Source organism: Phoenix dactylifera, chromosome 15 (genome assembly GCF_051530095.1).
Source record: "Phoenix dactylifera cultivar Ajwa chromosome 15, Ajwa_hap1_PhDact_Kaust_v1.1, whole genome shotgun sequence".
NCBI lineage: Eukaryota > Viridiplantae > Streptophyta > Magnoliopsida > Arecales > Arecaceae > Phoenix > Phoenix dactylifera.
The window spans coordinates 16,252,853-16,265,604 of record NC_143204.1 but is presented as its reverse complement, the minus strand read 5'-3'; the positions used below and the strand labels follow the sequence as shown (position 1 = coordinate 16,265,604).

At 38.3% G+C, this 12,752-nt stretch overlaps 2 protein-coding genes across 3 annotated transcripts; one reads left to right on the top strand and one right to left on the bottom strand.

The window, feature by feature from the left end:
- Positions 1 to 1,893: 1,893 nt before the first annotated feature.
- LOC103708280 (uncharacterized) lies at positions 1,894 to 11,544 on the bottom strand. 2 transcript variants are annotated; one of them, XM_088711924.1, is made up of 10 exons: positions 11,338 to 11,475; positions 9,492 to 9,971; positions 8,955 to 9,078; positions 8,810 to 8,877; positions 8,438 to 8,497; positions 8,155 to 8,313; positions 7,870 to 8,016; positions 2,839 to 3,053; positions 2,642 to 2,750; positions 1,894 to 2,561 (listed from the first exon to the last, which is right to left on the bottom strand). In XM_088711924.1, exons 2-10 carry the CDS (start codon positions 9,585 to 9,587, stop codon positions 2,481 to 2,483), a joined length of 1,059 nt encoding a protein of 352 aa, XP_088568050.1. In that variant the 5' UTR covers positions 9,588 to 9,971; positions 11,338 to 11,475; the 3' UTR covers positions 1,894 to 2,480. The 2 variants fall into 2 exon arrangements, with proteins under 2 accessions (XP_088568050.1, XP_038990014.2); XM_039134086.2 differs by lacking the exon at positions 9,492 to 9,971 and having other exon boundaries at positions 11,338 to 11,544.
- Positions 5,724 to 7,697, top strand: LOC148699895 (uncharacterized). The gene has a single exon (XM_089927599.1). The coding sequence runs from the start codon at positions 5,835 to 5,837 to the stop codon at positions 7,695 to 7,697; it is 1,863 nt and encodes a 620-aa protein (XP_089783725.1). The 5' UTR covers positions 5,724 to 5,834.
- Positions 11,545 to 12,752: the final 1,208 nt, after the last annotated feature.

Sequence of the window (12,752 nt, the reverse complement as noted above, 5' to 3'; positions counted from 1 at the left end):
TTAGATTAGTAAAATATTTTTTAGTGTTTTGTAAATATTGAGTTGTTGTTTGTTTTTTAGGCGAAAATTTCATAAAAGCAATATGATTCATTCTATAAGAGTTGATATTAACATGAGATCATGTGACATGATAATATTAATCTTTTTTATTAATCACAAATAAATTATCTTTACTGAATTTTGATTATTTTTTATTAGATTTTTTTTAACTATATACCTTTCTAAATATGCGTAATTACATGAATATTCTTATAAAGTTGCTCTTTGCATGTGTATCCTTATAAAGTTTTTTTTTTTGAGCGTCTACTTATAAGGGTATTTTAGTCATTTCAAATTTAAATAGTTTACTTTTTAACGATATTATATGGTATGGGTACGTATATAAAAAAGAGAGAAAAAAAGAAAAAGAAGGGTATATATGCAAAATAAGTATTTTATGAGGATATACATGTAAATAGCAATTTTACGAAGATATTCATATAATTTTATATATTTTGGAGGGTATACATGTAAAAATTCCAAAAAAACAAATATGCAAACAACGGGTGATGTGGATAAGACTCCCACTCCTTCCCCTTCACAAGACCCTTCTCCTCCTCCTTTTCCTCCCCTCCCCAAGCCCCGATTCCCAACCCCTTTGCCCCTCAAATCCGACCTCCACTCCTCCCTCTAGTCTCACCAGCCCGACCGCTGGTGGAACTCCTTCAAGGTTCTCACAGCCCGCTCCCTCCTCCCCACCAACCTTGCTCTCCAACTCCCTCATCGCCCACTCTCCTCCCTACCTGAGGGCCACAACCTCCGCTGGGCCTTTGTCGTTGTCGTCTTCCTCGTCGAGATAAACTCCAAAGCCCTCTCCTTGGGATGAGAAGAAAGCCCGATATCGGTGTCCAATAGCGGGTTTCCGAAGAAAGATGCTGCCATGCTTCGGATGAGAAAATCATATCCATGAAGCTCGATATCAGTGCCCGTAATATAGTTGCCGCCACCATCAATCCTACCATCATCATTGTCTCCACCACTACCATCACGAACACTGTTGCCATCACTATTTTCACTACCACCACCACCATTGCCACTATCATCATTGTTCTCTCCATAATATAGCTAACGCCATCGTCGATCCTACCATCATCATTGTCTCCACCACTACCATCACCATTGTCTCCACCACTACCATTACCAACACTGTTGCCATCACCGTTTTCACTACCACCACCACCATTGCCACTATCATCATTGTCCTCTCCACTATCGCAAGCGCCACCATTGTCGCCACCTCCACCCACCACTATTGCCACCCCACCACCTTCACACCACCGCTACCACCATAGCCCTATAATACAATTACTGTTATCACCATTACTGCTATTATCGCCATCATCATCTCCATCACCACCACTGTCGTCATTACTGTTTCCACCGCCACCACCATCATTGTCATCTCCACTATCGCCAGCGCCACCCTCACATTACCTCCACCACGTCCACCACTGCTGTCGCATCCCACCACCTCCACTACACCACCATTGCCACCACGACTTCTACCATCATCTCTGCCACATCATTACCACCACCACCATATTATCAATATCCCAACCATCATTGTCACCGCTACTACCACCTTAATGCTACTATGCCATTAACACCCCCACCATCACCATTGCCTCCTTTCACCACCATTACCATCACCTTAAAACCATCATAAATATTTTCTAAAAATAGTTGACCATATGAAATACATTCATTTATTAAAATTAAAAAATAAAAAAATATTTTTTATTTCTGAAAATTTTAAAAAAATAAAAATTATGCCCAATGGTATCATTTTTTTCCTCTGTTTTTCCATCTTAACAATGTTAATTGAGGAAAAGGAAGGCAATTGAGCACAGGTTACTGTCAAAGGTTAACCAACTGGTTAGTTAAGCTTGTTCAAGAACAGGTTCTCAGGCTCATTAAAACACAAGCACTGCTCCTGTTACCTTCAAATAAAACCAAGGCATCAGCCTCCAGCGGCTAGAAGGGACCCAGATTTGCTGGTTGCAGATTATTCTATGACATAACAAGAGAAATGACATTACAACTAAGCATGGTTCATTACACTCATATATCTTCACCAGTGCACTAGTCTGCATAGGAATCAGCACCATCTCCGTGGCAGCATTCTCCTCCGACAAACATAGGAATTCCACATCCAAAAACCGAAGTATGAAGCAGATCAAACAGCTATCAAATTGTCCATATAACCTTATTTCTTAGTTTCATCAAACCTCTGTGCAGCCCTTCAAGCCCTTTGCCTAGCCACATCGAACTACCATAGGCATAGAAAGAACGAAGTCCTGAAAAAGATGTGAATGATGTCTAACCACAACAGCTTAGATCAAGATTGTTTGAAAGATGGCCCATCACTTTGAGAGTTCAACCAACTGATCAAATTGACCATGGGTTTATATTCTTCTCAAGTATAAATCAACTGGTTGTCACTACATCTGTGCATGCTCGTTTCTCGCAATACTATTAAGATAGTTACCAAGCAGTCTCTGATCCATTATCATGTTAGGTATCTGCATCAGAATATTGCCCTAGCTTAGATTTTTGCTCAGTGACGAGGAAAAATTAAACATGTAAAGCGGCATTTCATTACTTTGTCTCCAAAGAAGATCTTTGAATTATTGGCAACGGCTTCAATGAATTTGAGCTCAAGATATTCAGGTGTGAGTTTCAGTCTGTTGGCTTCTGCTTCCTTCATCACTCTGGAAAGTGTGAAGACAATTCATTCATCCCTATAAGAATGTTCGGCATCATACTTCTAGTCAGGAAATAAGTAAATATAGGACCAACCTATAAAAGTTGGCGTCTGTTTGGCTCTTCTCACGCGCAATGTACATTTCGTTCTCAATCTCCTGCTGCCTCTTGACGCTCCCCTTTTCCATTAGCTTCTGCTCCATGACAATCCTGCTGACCTGAGCATTCTTTTCTGCTTCCGACAAAGCTATCTTCTTCTGGGTCTCAGCCTCCTTCTCTGCCACCTTCTGTTTCTCTATGGCGATTAAAGCCTATAAGTATAGGAAAAAAAAATCAACAATTAAACAATCAAGCATTCTTGTGCTATGTCGAAGTGTCAAAAAGTATAGCACATCAAACTGTTCATAACTTCATATAGTATCTACATGATGTTGTAAGCACCAAACTCTAGGTCTCCCATTATATACAACAGAGTAACATAGAATTTTACATAAGTCTGGCTCCTCTGAAGAAGAGTTTGACCCTGAAGATTAAGAAATAATGGGACTAAACACTGAGAAGGATGTACCGCCAGAATTTGGTAAAGTATAAATTAAAGACTTCAAAATCAAGGGGAAAAGGTTGACCATTTTTGAATCATCAAACGTTTATATTTTATGTTATTGGAGACATTGTCTGTTCTATGTTGGCCTAGATGCAGCTTTCTGCAATGGCTAGTTCTTGCACTAATCTTTGGCATTTAATTGGCTGTAAGAAAGAGAGAGGGCGGGAGAGAGAGAGAGAGAGAGAGAGAGAGAGAGAGAGAGAGAGAGAATAACATTGCATTTGTTCCATTATAAAAATATTATAAGGATGTTCGGGTGCTTGGACAGGCTATTTAAATATAGCATTGCCAGAAGACATGCGTTTACACTGAAAATTGAACACAATTCCCTACACTTACTTTGGTGGGAGTCTCCAGTCTCATCATTATATTGGATACAACAACATTCTGGAAGGTGTTTTGCAATATCACAGAATTCAAAAATTGCTTATTTCACCTTTTGAGCTAAACTCTTATTTCACCTCCTTCCCTCATCTAAAACCCGTCCAAACTCTGAAGCTTGATGCCCCGGGATGTTTTCTTCCTACAGCATACCAGGGCATCCAAGACCTTATTGATTCGTAACCAGTGCCGGCTCGAGCCTTAGGCGACCGAGGCGGTCGCCTAAGGCCCCCGGCCCAGGGAAGGCCCCCACCACCCACTTGTTTTTTTTTTTTTTTTTATTCCAGCTCAGGGCTATCGCCTATCTGGGAGACTGGGAGGGGACTGGCTATGCCTATGGGCTATCACTGGCGGAGTGGGCAGCGGGTTTGGGCGGCGGCGACGCGATGTAAAACGGTGAAAGGCTGAGGCCGACTGCGGCGACTGGCGACGGGCGACGGGCGATGGCGTGGTCGGTGGTCGAGCGGTCGAGTCGTCCACACTCGACAAGCAACGGGCAAGTGGGCAACGGCTTTTTCCTCTCCGGCTCCCCCCTTCTCTCCGACAGTCCGACTCTCCCCTTCTCTGCCTTTTTAATGCCGGAACCTTCTTCGGTTCTCGGCACTCGGTCTCGGCACTCGGCAGGGCAGATCGGCTATTCGGCTTGCAAAACCCTCTCTAGCTCTCCTCGCCGACGTTCGGTCCACTGTGCGTCCGTGCAGAGTCCCGTGACTTCCGTCCTCTCCTCGACGTCCAGCGTCCTCGCCGACTCCGAGTCGCCGTCCTCGGCTCCTCCGACATCCGACTCCGCGGCGACCGAGGGCCGAGGCGGTGAGGCCTCAGTCCCATCCTCTTCTCGCCGACGTCGCCGACTCGCCGTCCTCGGCCTCCCGTGAGGCTGTGACCGGCGCCGGCGGTGGCCCCGTCCTCTCCTCAGACCTCAGCTCCTCCGCCGCTCCGGCCGGCGGCCTCCTCGGGGTTTCCGGTTCCCAAATCCCAAGTCCCGACGGCCGACGGACCCGACACCCGACCTCCTCCCAGGCTCCCAGTCCCACGGTCCCACCGGGCCACCTCCCGAGGTTCGGCTGTTCCCAGTTCCCACTGTGGCACTGTCTACAGTCCACTGATCCCAATTCCCCAATCCCACTGAGGTGAGTAAGTAACTGTAGTATGTAGTTACTTAGTTTATTAATTATTTTTTGGTTTAATTAAATTATATTTAGTTAAGTAATTAATTTAAAATTTGTTATTTTTTGGTTCAATTGTAGATTGGTTGTGACTTCACTACTTCAGCGGTTCGGCACTATTCGGCCTCTTCTCGCTGTCGAGTTCGGAACTATTCCACCTCTTCTCGACACAATTAAGTTCGGCACTACTTGTCGGGACCCGAGTTTGTTTTTCTTGACACAATTAAGTTTTATCATTTTTAACTTTTTTATATTTTGATTTGTTTGTGGTGGTTTTTTAATTGCTTAGTTTGATAATATTATTTATAGATTAAAATGTCTAATAGAAAATATGACTGTGGGTATGAAAAACTCAAAAAAAAAAGAAAAATCGATAAACTCATTCAATCTCAAAAAGAGCTCTAGATAGATTTGTTGTTACAAACAAACATAACACTACATCAAATTCAACTCAAGAATTAGCAATAGAACAGGCACCCGAAATAGAGTTAAAAAATGAGATTGCCGGTGAAACAATATCTAGTGAAGAACACAATGGAGAATCAGATAGAGATAGGATAAACAAGGAAAAAGATTGTGAAACTAGTTCTATTCCTACAAATTTATATGATCCTGGTCAATGGAAAATAATTGATACAAAATTTAGAGATCTAATAGTGGAAAGAGGCCCAATTAGGGATTATGATTTTCATTTTCCTAAGGATGAAAACAATAGACACTTTTCTACGATATATTATATTCGTAAGTTACCTAATGGTGAAAAACATGATAGAAAATGGTTAGTGTATTCGAAAGATTTGGATAGAGTATATTGTTTTTGCTGTAAATTATTTGATTCAAAGTCTAGCACGAGTCAATTAGTCAATAAAGGAAGTAGGGATTGGAAAAATCTAGGTATCAAGCTTAAAAGTCATGAAACAACTAATGAACATATCATTAGCATGAATAGGTGGATTGAGTTAGAAGTGAGATTGCTAAAAAATAATACAATTGATAAAAATCTCCAAGAACAAATAAACCAAGAGAAGGATCATTGGAAAAAAGTTCTATTTAGAATTATTGCTGTCGTAAAAAATCTTGCAAAAAATAATTTAGCATTTCGAGGAAAGAATGAAAAGATCTATCAAAGCAATAATGGAAATTTTCTAAGTTTTATTGAAACGATTGCAGAATTTGATCCAATAATGCAAGAACATATTCGACGCATTCAACATGGTGAAATTTACAATCATTATTTAGGTCATAATATTCAAAATGAATTGATTCAAATGTTAGCATCTGAAATTAAAGCTATAATACTTAAAAAGATTAAAGAAGCAAAATATTTTTCTGTAATACTTGATTGCACTCCTGATGCAAGCCATCAGGAACAAATGACCCTAGTTTTAAGATGTGTAGATACTTCAACAAGTTCAGTAAAAGTAGAAGAATATTTTTTAGAATTTTTAGAAATAGATGATACCTCTGGAAAGGGCCTTTTTAATGAACTTATAAATATAATAGAAAAACATAAACTTGAGGTTAATGATAGAAGAGGACAAGGGTATGATAATGGATCTAATATGAAAGGAAAACATCAAGGTGTACAAAGAAGATTATTAGATATAAATCCTAGAGCATTTTACACACCATGTGGATGTCATAACTTGAATTTAGTATTATGTGATACTGCTAACTCGTGTCCTAAAGCTATATCTTTTTTTGGAGTGATACAACGAATTTATACCTTATTTTCTTCTTCTACAAAACGATGGAAAATTTTACAAGATAATATATCCACATTAACTCTTAAACCCTTGTCACAAACACGTTGGGAAAGTCGTATTGAAAGTGTTAAAGCAATTAAAAACCAAGCTCCTAAAATAAGAGATGCTTTAGTTCAATTAGCGGAAACTAGTGAAGATCCTAAAATAAAGAGTGAAGCCACATGTTTAGCTACATATGAGATTGAAAATTTTGAATTTTTATTAGGCATGAATATTTGGTATGATATATTGTTTGCTGTTAACTCAGTTAGTAAGATTTTACAATCTGAAGACATGCATATTGATGTTGCTATAGATCAATTAAAAGGTCTTCTTTCTTATTTGAAAAGTTATAAGGAAAATGGATTCATGAATGCTTTGAATTCATCTAAAGAAATTGCAAATGAAATGGAAATAGAACCTATATTTCGTGAAAAACGTGTGATCCGTAGAAAAAAATATTTTGATGAAAATAATGATGATGAGATAACAAGATCAGCTGAAGAATCTTTTAGAATTGATTACTTTTTATATATAGTAGATCAAGCTATTTTTTCAATTCAAAATAGGTTTGAACAATTTACCGTATATGAAAATGTTTTTGGTTTTTTGTTTAATTTTAGAAAGTTAAAATCTTTGAATGAAGATGATTTGAAAAAGTGTTGTCTTAATCTTGAAAACTTTTTAAAGCATGGTGAATATTCTGATATTGATGGTATTGATCTGTTTTCAGAGTTAAAAATTTTAAAAGAATTTTTACAAACAGAAACTAGTACCCCTATTGATATTTTAAGTTTTATAAAAAAAACAGATTCTTTTCCAAATGCATGCATTGCATATAGGATATTATTAACAATACCTGTAACAGTTGCTTCTGCTGAAAGAAGTTTTTCAAAATTAAAATTGATAAAATCTTATTTGCGATCAACTATGTCACAAGAAAGATTAAATGGATTAGCTATATTATCGATTGAAAATAGTATTTTAATGGATCTTGAGTATAAAAGTTTAATTAGTAATTTTGCTCCTCAAAAAGCTAGGCGAATTATTTTTAAATAAAAATTTTAAAATATTTTTATACTTATTAAAAAAATTATTATTTAAATAATAATAAAAAAGGCCCCTTCTAATGAGTTCGCCTAAGGCCCCCAAATGTATTGGGCCGCCCCTGTTCGTAACCAATATTACAGATAGTTTGTTCTGACCATGTCAGAGATCATAAGATAAATACCTTAGTGCGTTCCTCTTCCATGAGTTCAAAATTCTGCTTAATGCTCAATGGGATATTTGGCTTTGTAACACGAACACTGATAATTTCAATACCTGGAGCATAATGTGTACAGTCACTTTGAATGGCTTCTTTCATTTTTTCATCAATCTGAAACATTGTCATCATTGTTAGGGAACCAAAGAATTGCAAACTCTACAACAGTCGACAGGCAATACTTTTTCTTTATGGTTTGGGTAGAAATTGGCAATGACTTTCCAAACCCAAATTCAGGATTTATGCACTAACCTGATCAAACATGTCAATATAAACTTGCTGCATAGTATGAGCGCTGCAAAACTGATTGATCTCATGATGAATCTTATCATAGATCCATGTCTTATCATAATTTATGCCATAGTTGAGCAGAGTTTCATACACATACTCTTTACGAAGGCGATTGACAACCTGCCAGAAAGGTACTTCAATTATAAGTGAAACAAGAACCACGCCACATCATTGAGGTAAAACAGGATAAATCTCCTTCATTAGTGGTACCAACAAATCAAGAGCAAGGACCATGCTTGTGTACCTCTATCTTATCAAAGCTGATCATAACGCCACCTTTCGTACCACATGGAATATCTCTTACCTGATTGCATTTTTTAAAAAAAAAGAAAATGAGGCAAAAGGCATAGAGTTTTGATGTACACTTGATAAGAAAAGAATTAGCTTGATTCCTTAATTAGAGTTTTGTTTCAATATAACTAAATGGTATGATACAGGTCATTGTTAATATGGATTAGATTTAAGAAGTGCAGTCAACAAGAATAAGTATCCCCCCCTCACTCTTCTTTTCTTCTTTGACACGTGAAGACAAATATAACATCAAAGCCAAAATGCAAACCATAGTTGGCCGATAGGGGGTCATGGAGTCAGGTTGAACAGAGTATAAGCCAATTACCTGGTCTGTCTGAAGCGTAACTTGGATGGGCTCAAACTGGGTTATCAAAGGCAACTTCAAGTGAAAACCTGGAAAAGAGAGACTATTTCAAGCAAACTGTAGTGCCTATGAATACAAAAATGGAACTGTATTATCATAGACATACCTGGATTAGTGATAGTTTTCAATAGAGCACCACCCCTCCAATATGCACCAACATGGCCTTCAGGAACTTGATGCAAGATGGAAAAACTGGAGCTTCTTGTTGAGATTGAGAATGAAAGCATTATCTGTAAAGTTATCGCATAATAATCAGATATATCAAATTAGATATGAATCATCGCTTAAGTATTATTGTTGGCCTATATCATAGCCTTATACAACAAAACATATGGTATTAAGATGGCTGCTGGTCGCTTCATCTCTTGTTTCTTCCAGGTAAACTTTCCCCTTTTTATGTTTCACTTGAGAACAAGGATAGGAAAAATCCCAACTGAGATCTGGGTGATGGTGGGACTCAAATCTTGGTCCATGGCACCAATCCCTAAAGATTTTACCAACTGCAGCAGTATGCACCCTCAACTCCTTATAATATGGTTAAGAACAATAGAAAAGTACATAAAATGGGAATCATATTAATCAAATCCAAAGAAGAATATAAACAGACTAAGAAAGTGATTCGGATCTCACACTTTCCACCAACCTCAAAGGAATGGGTAAGAGGCTGACTCCAATTTGAAAAAGGGACCTTTATCCAATACGGGATACTACCAGATGACCCGAACGAAAAGGTAAGCATCCGAAGACGTGCTCCAAGGTTCCATTACGATCCTCAAACGAAAACATAGTATCGGAAATCCTACGATGGAGTGCTCCTGCGGTGTCTGTCGGACCAAGATGCAGAGAAGGTTATTCAAGAGATCCATAGCGGCATTTTTGGTGCTCATCAGCCAAGGACCTCAATTTCAAGACAGAATCCGGAGATTGGGTTACTATCGGCCCTCCATGATCAAGGATTGCATCGACTATGCCCGCCGGTGTGATGCCCGCCAGTTTCATGGTGACTACATCCACCAGGCCCTAGAACCATTGCATCCAACCGTGATTGATGGGATTAAAGATAACCAGAAAATGCCTGCCCTCGATATCCGGATCTTGGAGTTCGACCTAATCCTCATCAAAACTGAAAGTATGTTATCATACACATGATTTTGACATATAACCTGGGATGTTTGGTTGCCTATTCATTTTTTTTTTAACCACATAATCATAAAACATTCTTCTTCATAAAAAAAGGTTTTGTGAAAAACAGGGGAAAGACCTGCTTCTCATAAAACTCATTTTTCAGGTTTTATAACCTGTCAATTTTGGCAGAAAACATTGTATGGAAACAACCAAACAATATTTTTGTAAATATTATTCATTTTGCATTTTTTGTAAGCTTGTTTTGGTAAAATTAGTCAACCAAACAGCCCCTTCTAGTTGTAAATTGAAGCATCATGACAAAAGCTATGGTGAAATATGGGTATACATAAGTGGACTAACAATGCAAATAGAGTTGATGGGAGAGATTTACACATAACAAACAAGTTGCTAAATGTCCTTCTAAGTCTCATAAGAACGGCAATTTAATCAGTGCAATCGTATATTCAATCACATAAGGTGAAATTAAAAAGTTGCCCATGTTTCTCTCTCCCTATAAATCTAACCTTAATTAGAAATTTTGACCCTAACTAAATGGAAATGACTTCACAAGTCAAAATTCTCTTATACTTAAGAAAGTTGTACAACCAACACTCAACCAAACATCTGCCTCAACAAATTTGTGTTGAATTACCTTCTCTAACAATTTTGGATATAGCTTGGCCCACCATGAGAAAGGCAACTACATCTTAAGTTACGGAACTTAAGCTCATGCAAGTGGAAGTAAACCTCCGAAGCTTATCTACAATGGGAAAGTGTTTGAACAAAGATTGGTGCCAGACAAGGTTCAATAGAAGGAACCACATCAATCTTTGAAATACAAATTACAAACCAAAGAGCCAAAACATAACCCATTGCCCATCAAGGCGGTGTGGATGGATCCATGATATCCATTTGGATCTTTATTTCCCTATAATTAGTCTCCTACAACGAAAATCCATAAATTCTAGTCCTGAAGAGCATGACAACAGAGACAACATATCAACCAATATGATCAACATGGCTTATCTATAAGTTTTGACACTTTATAAACTCAAAAACAATTCCTTAAAACAATATCAAGAAAACCGTATCATTCTATGGAGATTAGTTTGATCAACATGTTCTTATTGGTACCAACTGGACCATTGGTAACTAATGCTTTGGGTACTAAAACGAGTCTCCAATATACTGAATTCAAATTTTAAAGAGATTAGCTAATAAAAATCGAATATTTTTTCTTCTCTCCTTGCAATTGGTATAAAAGAAATCAACTTTAACTGAAAAATCCAATATAATCGATTCCCGGAGGAATGATTGAACTGAAATAGACCCTAATAATCTCCTTCTCTTATTCTCGTTCTTACCGGGATCAAAGCGAGGAAAATAACCCTTATCACAATGCTGCAGAGATCCGCTCCAGAAGATGGAGGCAATGATTGCCTCCTCCTCTGCTGCTGCTGCTGCTGCTGCGGTGCATCCATGGCGATTCAAACCCTTGCCCTAGCCCTAATTCCAACCAGCTCTGTTTTTATTTCGATGGAATCAACCGGTGCTCTGTTGCTGCGACGTGGGAAGCAAGGAAGGGACAACCGGGAGAGGAGATTTTGCGGGGCGCCGCACACACCCGACCATGCGGAGAAGATCTGAGTCGACGTGATTTGCGAACTTGGATGATCGGACGGTCCGGAGCTTTGGATTGGTGAACATGTGGCTGGTTGCTGGGTCCGCCATCTGTTCCAAGACCATGCAGCGTCTCCTCTAAAAGAGCATCCCTAAGCTCCCACCAAATTGGGAAGGGACACGTGTACACCACCATACCTCAACATGCAAAGAAACGATTTACGTATTTTACATCCAGGTTACAACTAACCGAGATTATTAAATTAATCTAGTATTAATACGTCCAGGAAAATAAATATTCTAAAATTTATAAAAAATATCGATGTCAATAGTCCACAATATAGTTTCCATATGATGATCACATAAATTGTTATTCAGTTCACAGTACTATTAACTTCTCTATAAGTATACGCCATTTCATATGAAAACAGAATTACCTTCATTCTCTAACTATTTTATATCTAGAGATGGAAAGTAGTTTTTATCAATCTTGACTCCAAGGAAACATAAAAATGATGGCTTCCAACTGTTCCAAGAGGAAGAGAATAATCGGATCGATCGCCATTTGCCATTTCAGAGAATAATTGGGAGAAGTGTTAGAGAGAGGAGATGCTACGAGAGCTAACTTGGCGAGTGACGCCATTCCTCCTATCTCACGTTGTATACTAGCAAGTGACACCGCTCCTCTCATCGATCTCATAATGGTATACAAACTTCCAAGGAAAAGGTTTTGGCTACCATGGAAAGGGTTTTGGTAGTGATCTAGCAAGCCAATGTACCATTGTAGTCACCATGCTGCTTTATTTCAATCATTAACGATCTACAGCCTCTGAGTCTCGCATTTTATCAAGAATCATGTGATGGCTATAACTGAGATGTAGATTGGACCACTATGTCAATGGACTGAATTTAACACTCTAATTTTGTCCAACTCAAACCGAAGCTATTTGGACTATGTTTGTATTTAGATAATATGACCCAATAATGTGAATTTCAATTGTTTTTCAGTCACCAAGTATCTTGAGCCAAACTTGAATCGGACCAAATCAAATCAATTCGCCCTAACCATTCTTGAATCAATAAAATATATTTACTTTCATTAACAACTTTTTATATGATTAATCATTCGTTTGTGTTGTTGACTATATTTTATTGATGA

Excerpts from the sequence above, each read along its gene's own strand:
- LOC148699895 (XM_089927599.1), top strand. The coding sequence starts at position 5,835 with ATGAATAGGTGGATTGAGTTAGAAGTGAGATTGCTAAAAAATAATACA.
- LOC103708280 (XM_039134086.2), bottom strand. The coding sequence starts at position 11,454 with ATGGATGCACCGCAGCAGCAGCAGCAGCAGCAGAGGAGGAGGCAATCA. Across the intron at positions 8,314-8,437 it reads TCAGCTTTGATAAGATAGAG|GTTGTCAATCGCCTTCGTAA; the intron begins GTACACAAGCAT and ends CCTTTCTGGCAG. Across the intron at positions 8,017-8,154 it reads ATATTGACATGTTTGATCAG|ATTGATGAAAAAATGAAAGA; the intron begins GTTAGTGCATAA and ends ACAATGTTTCAG.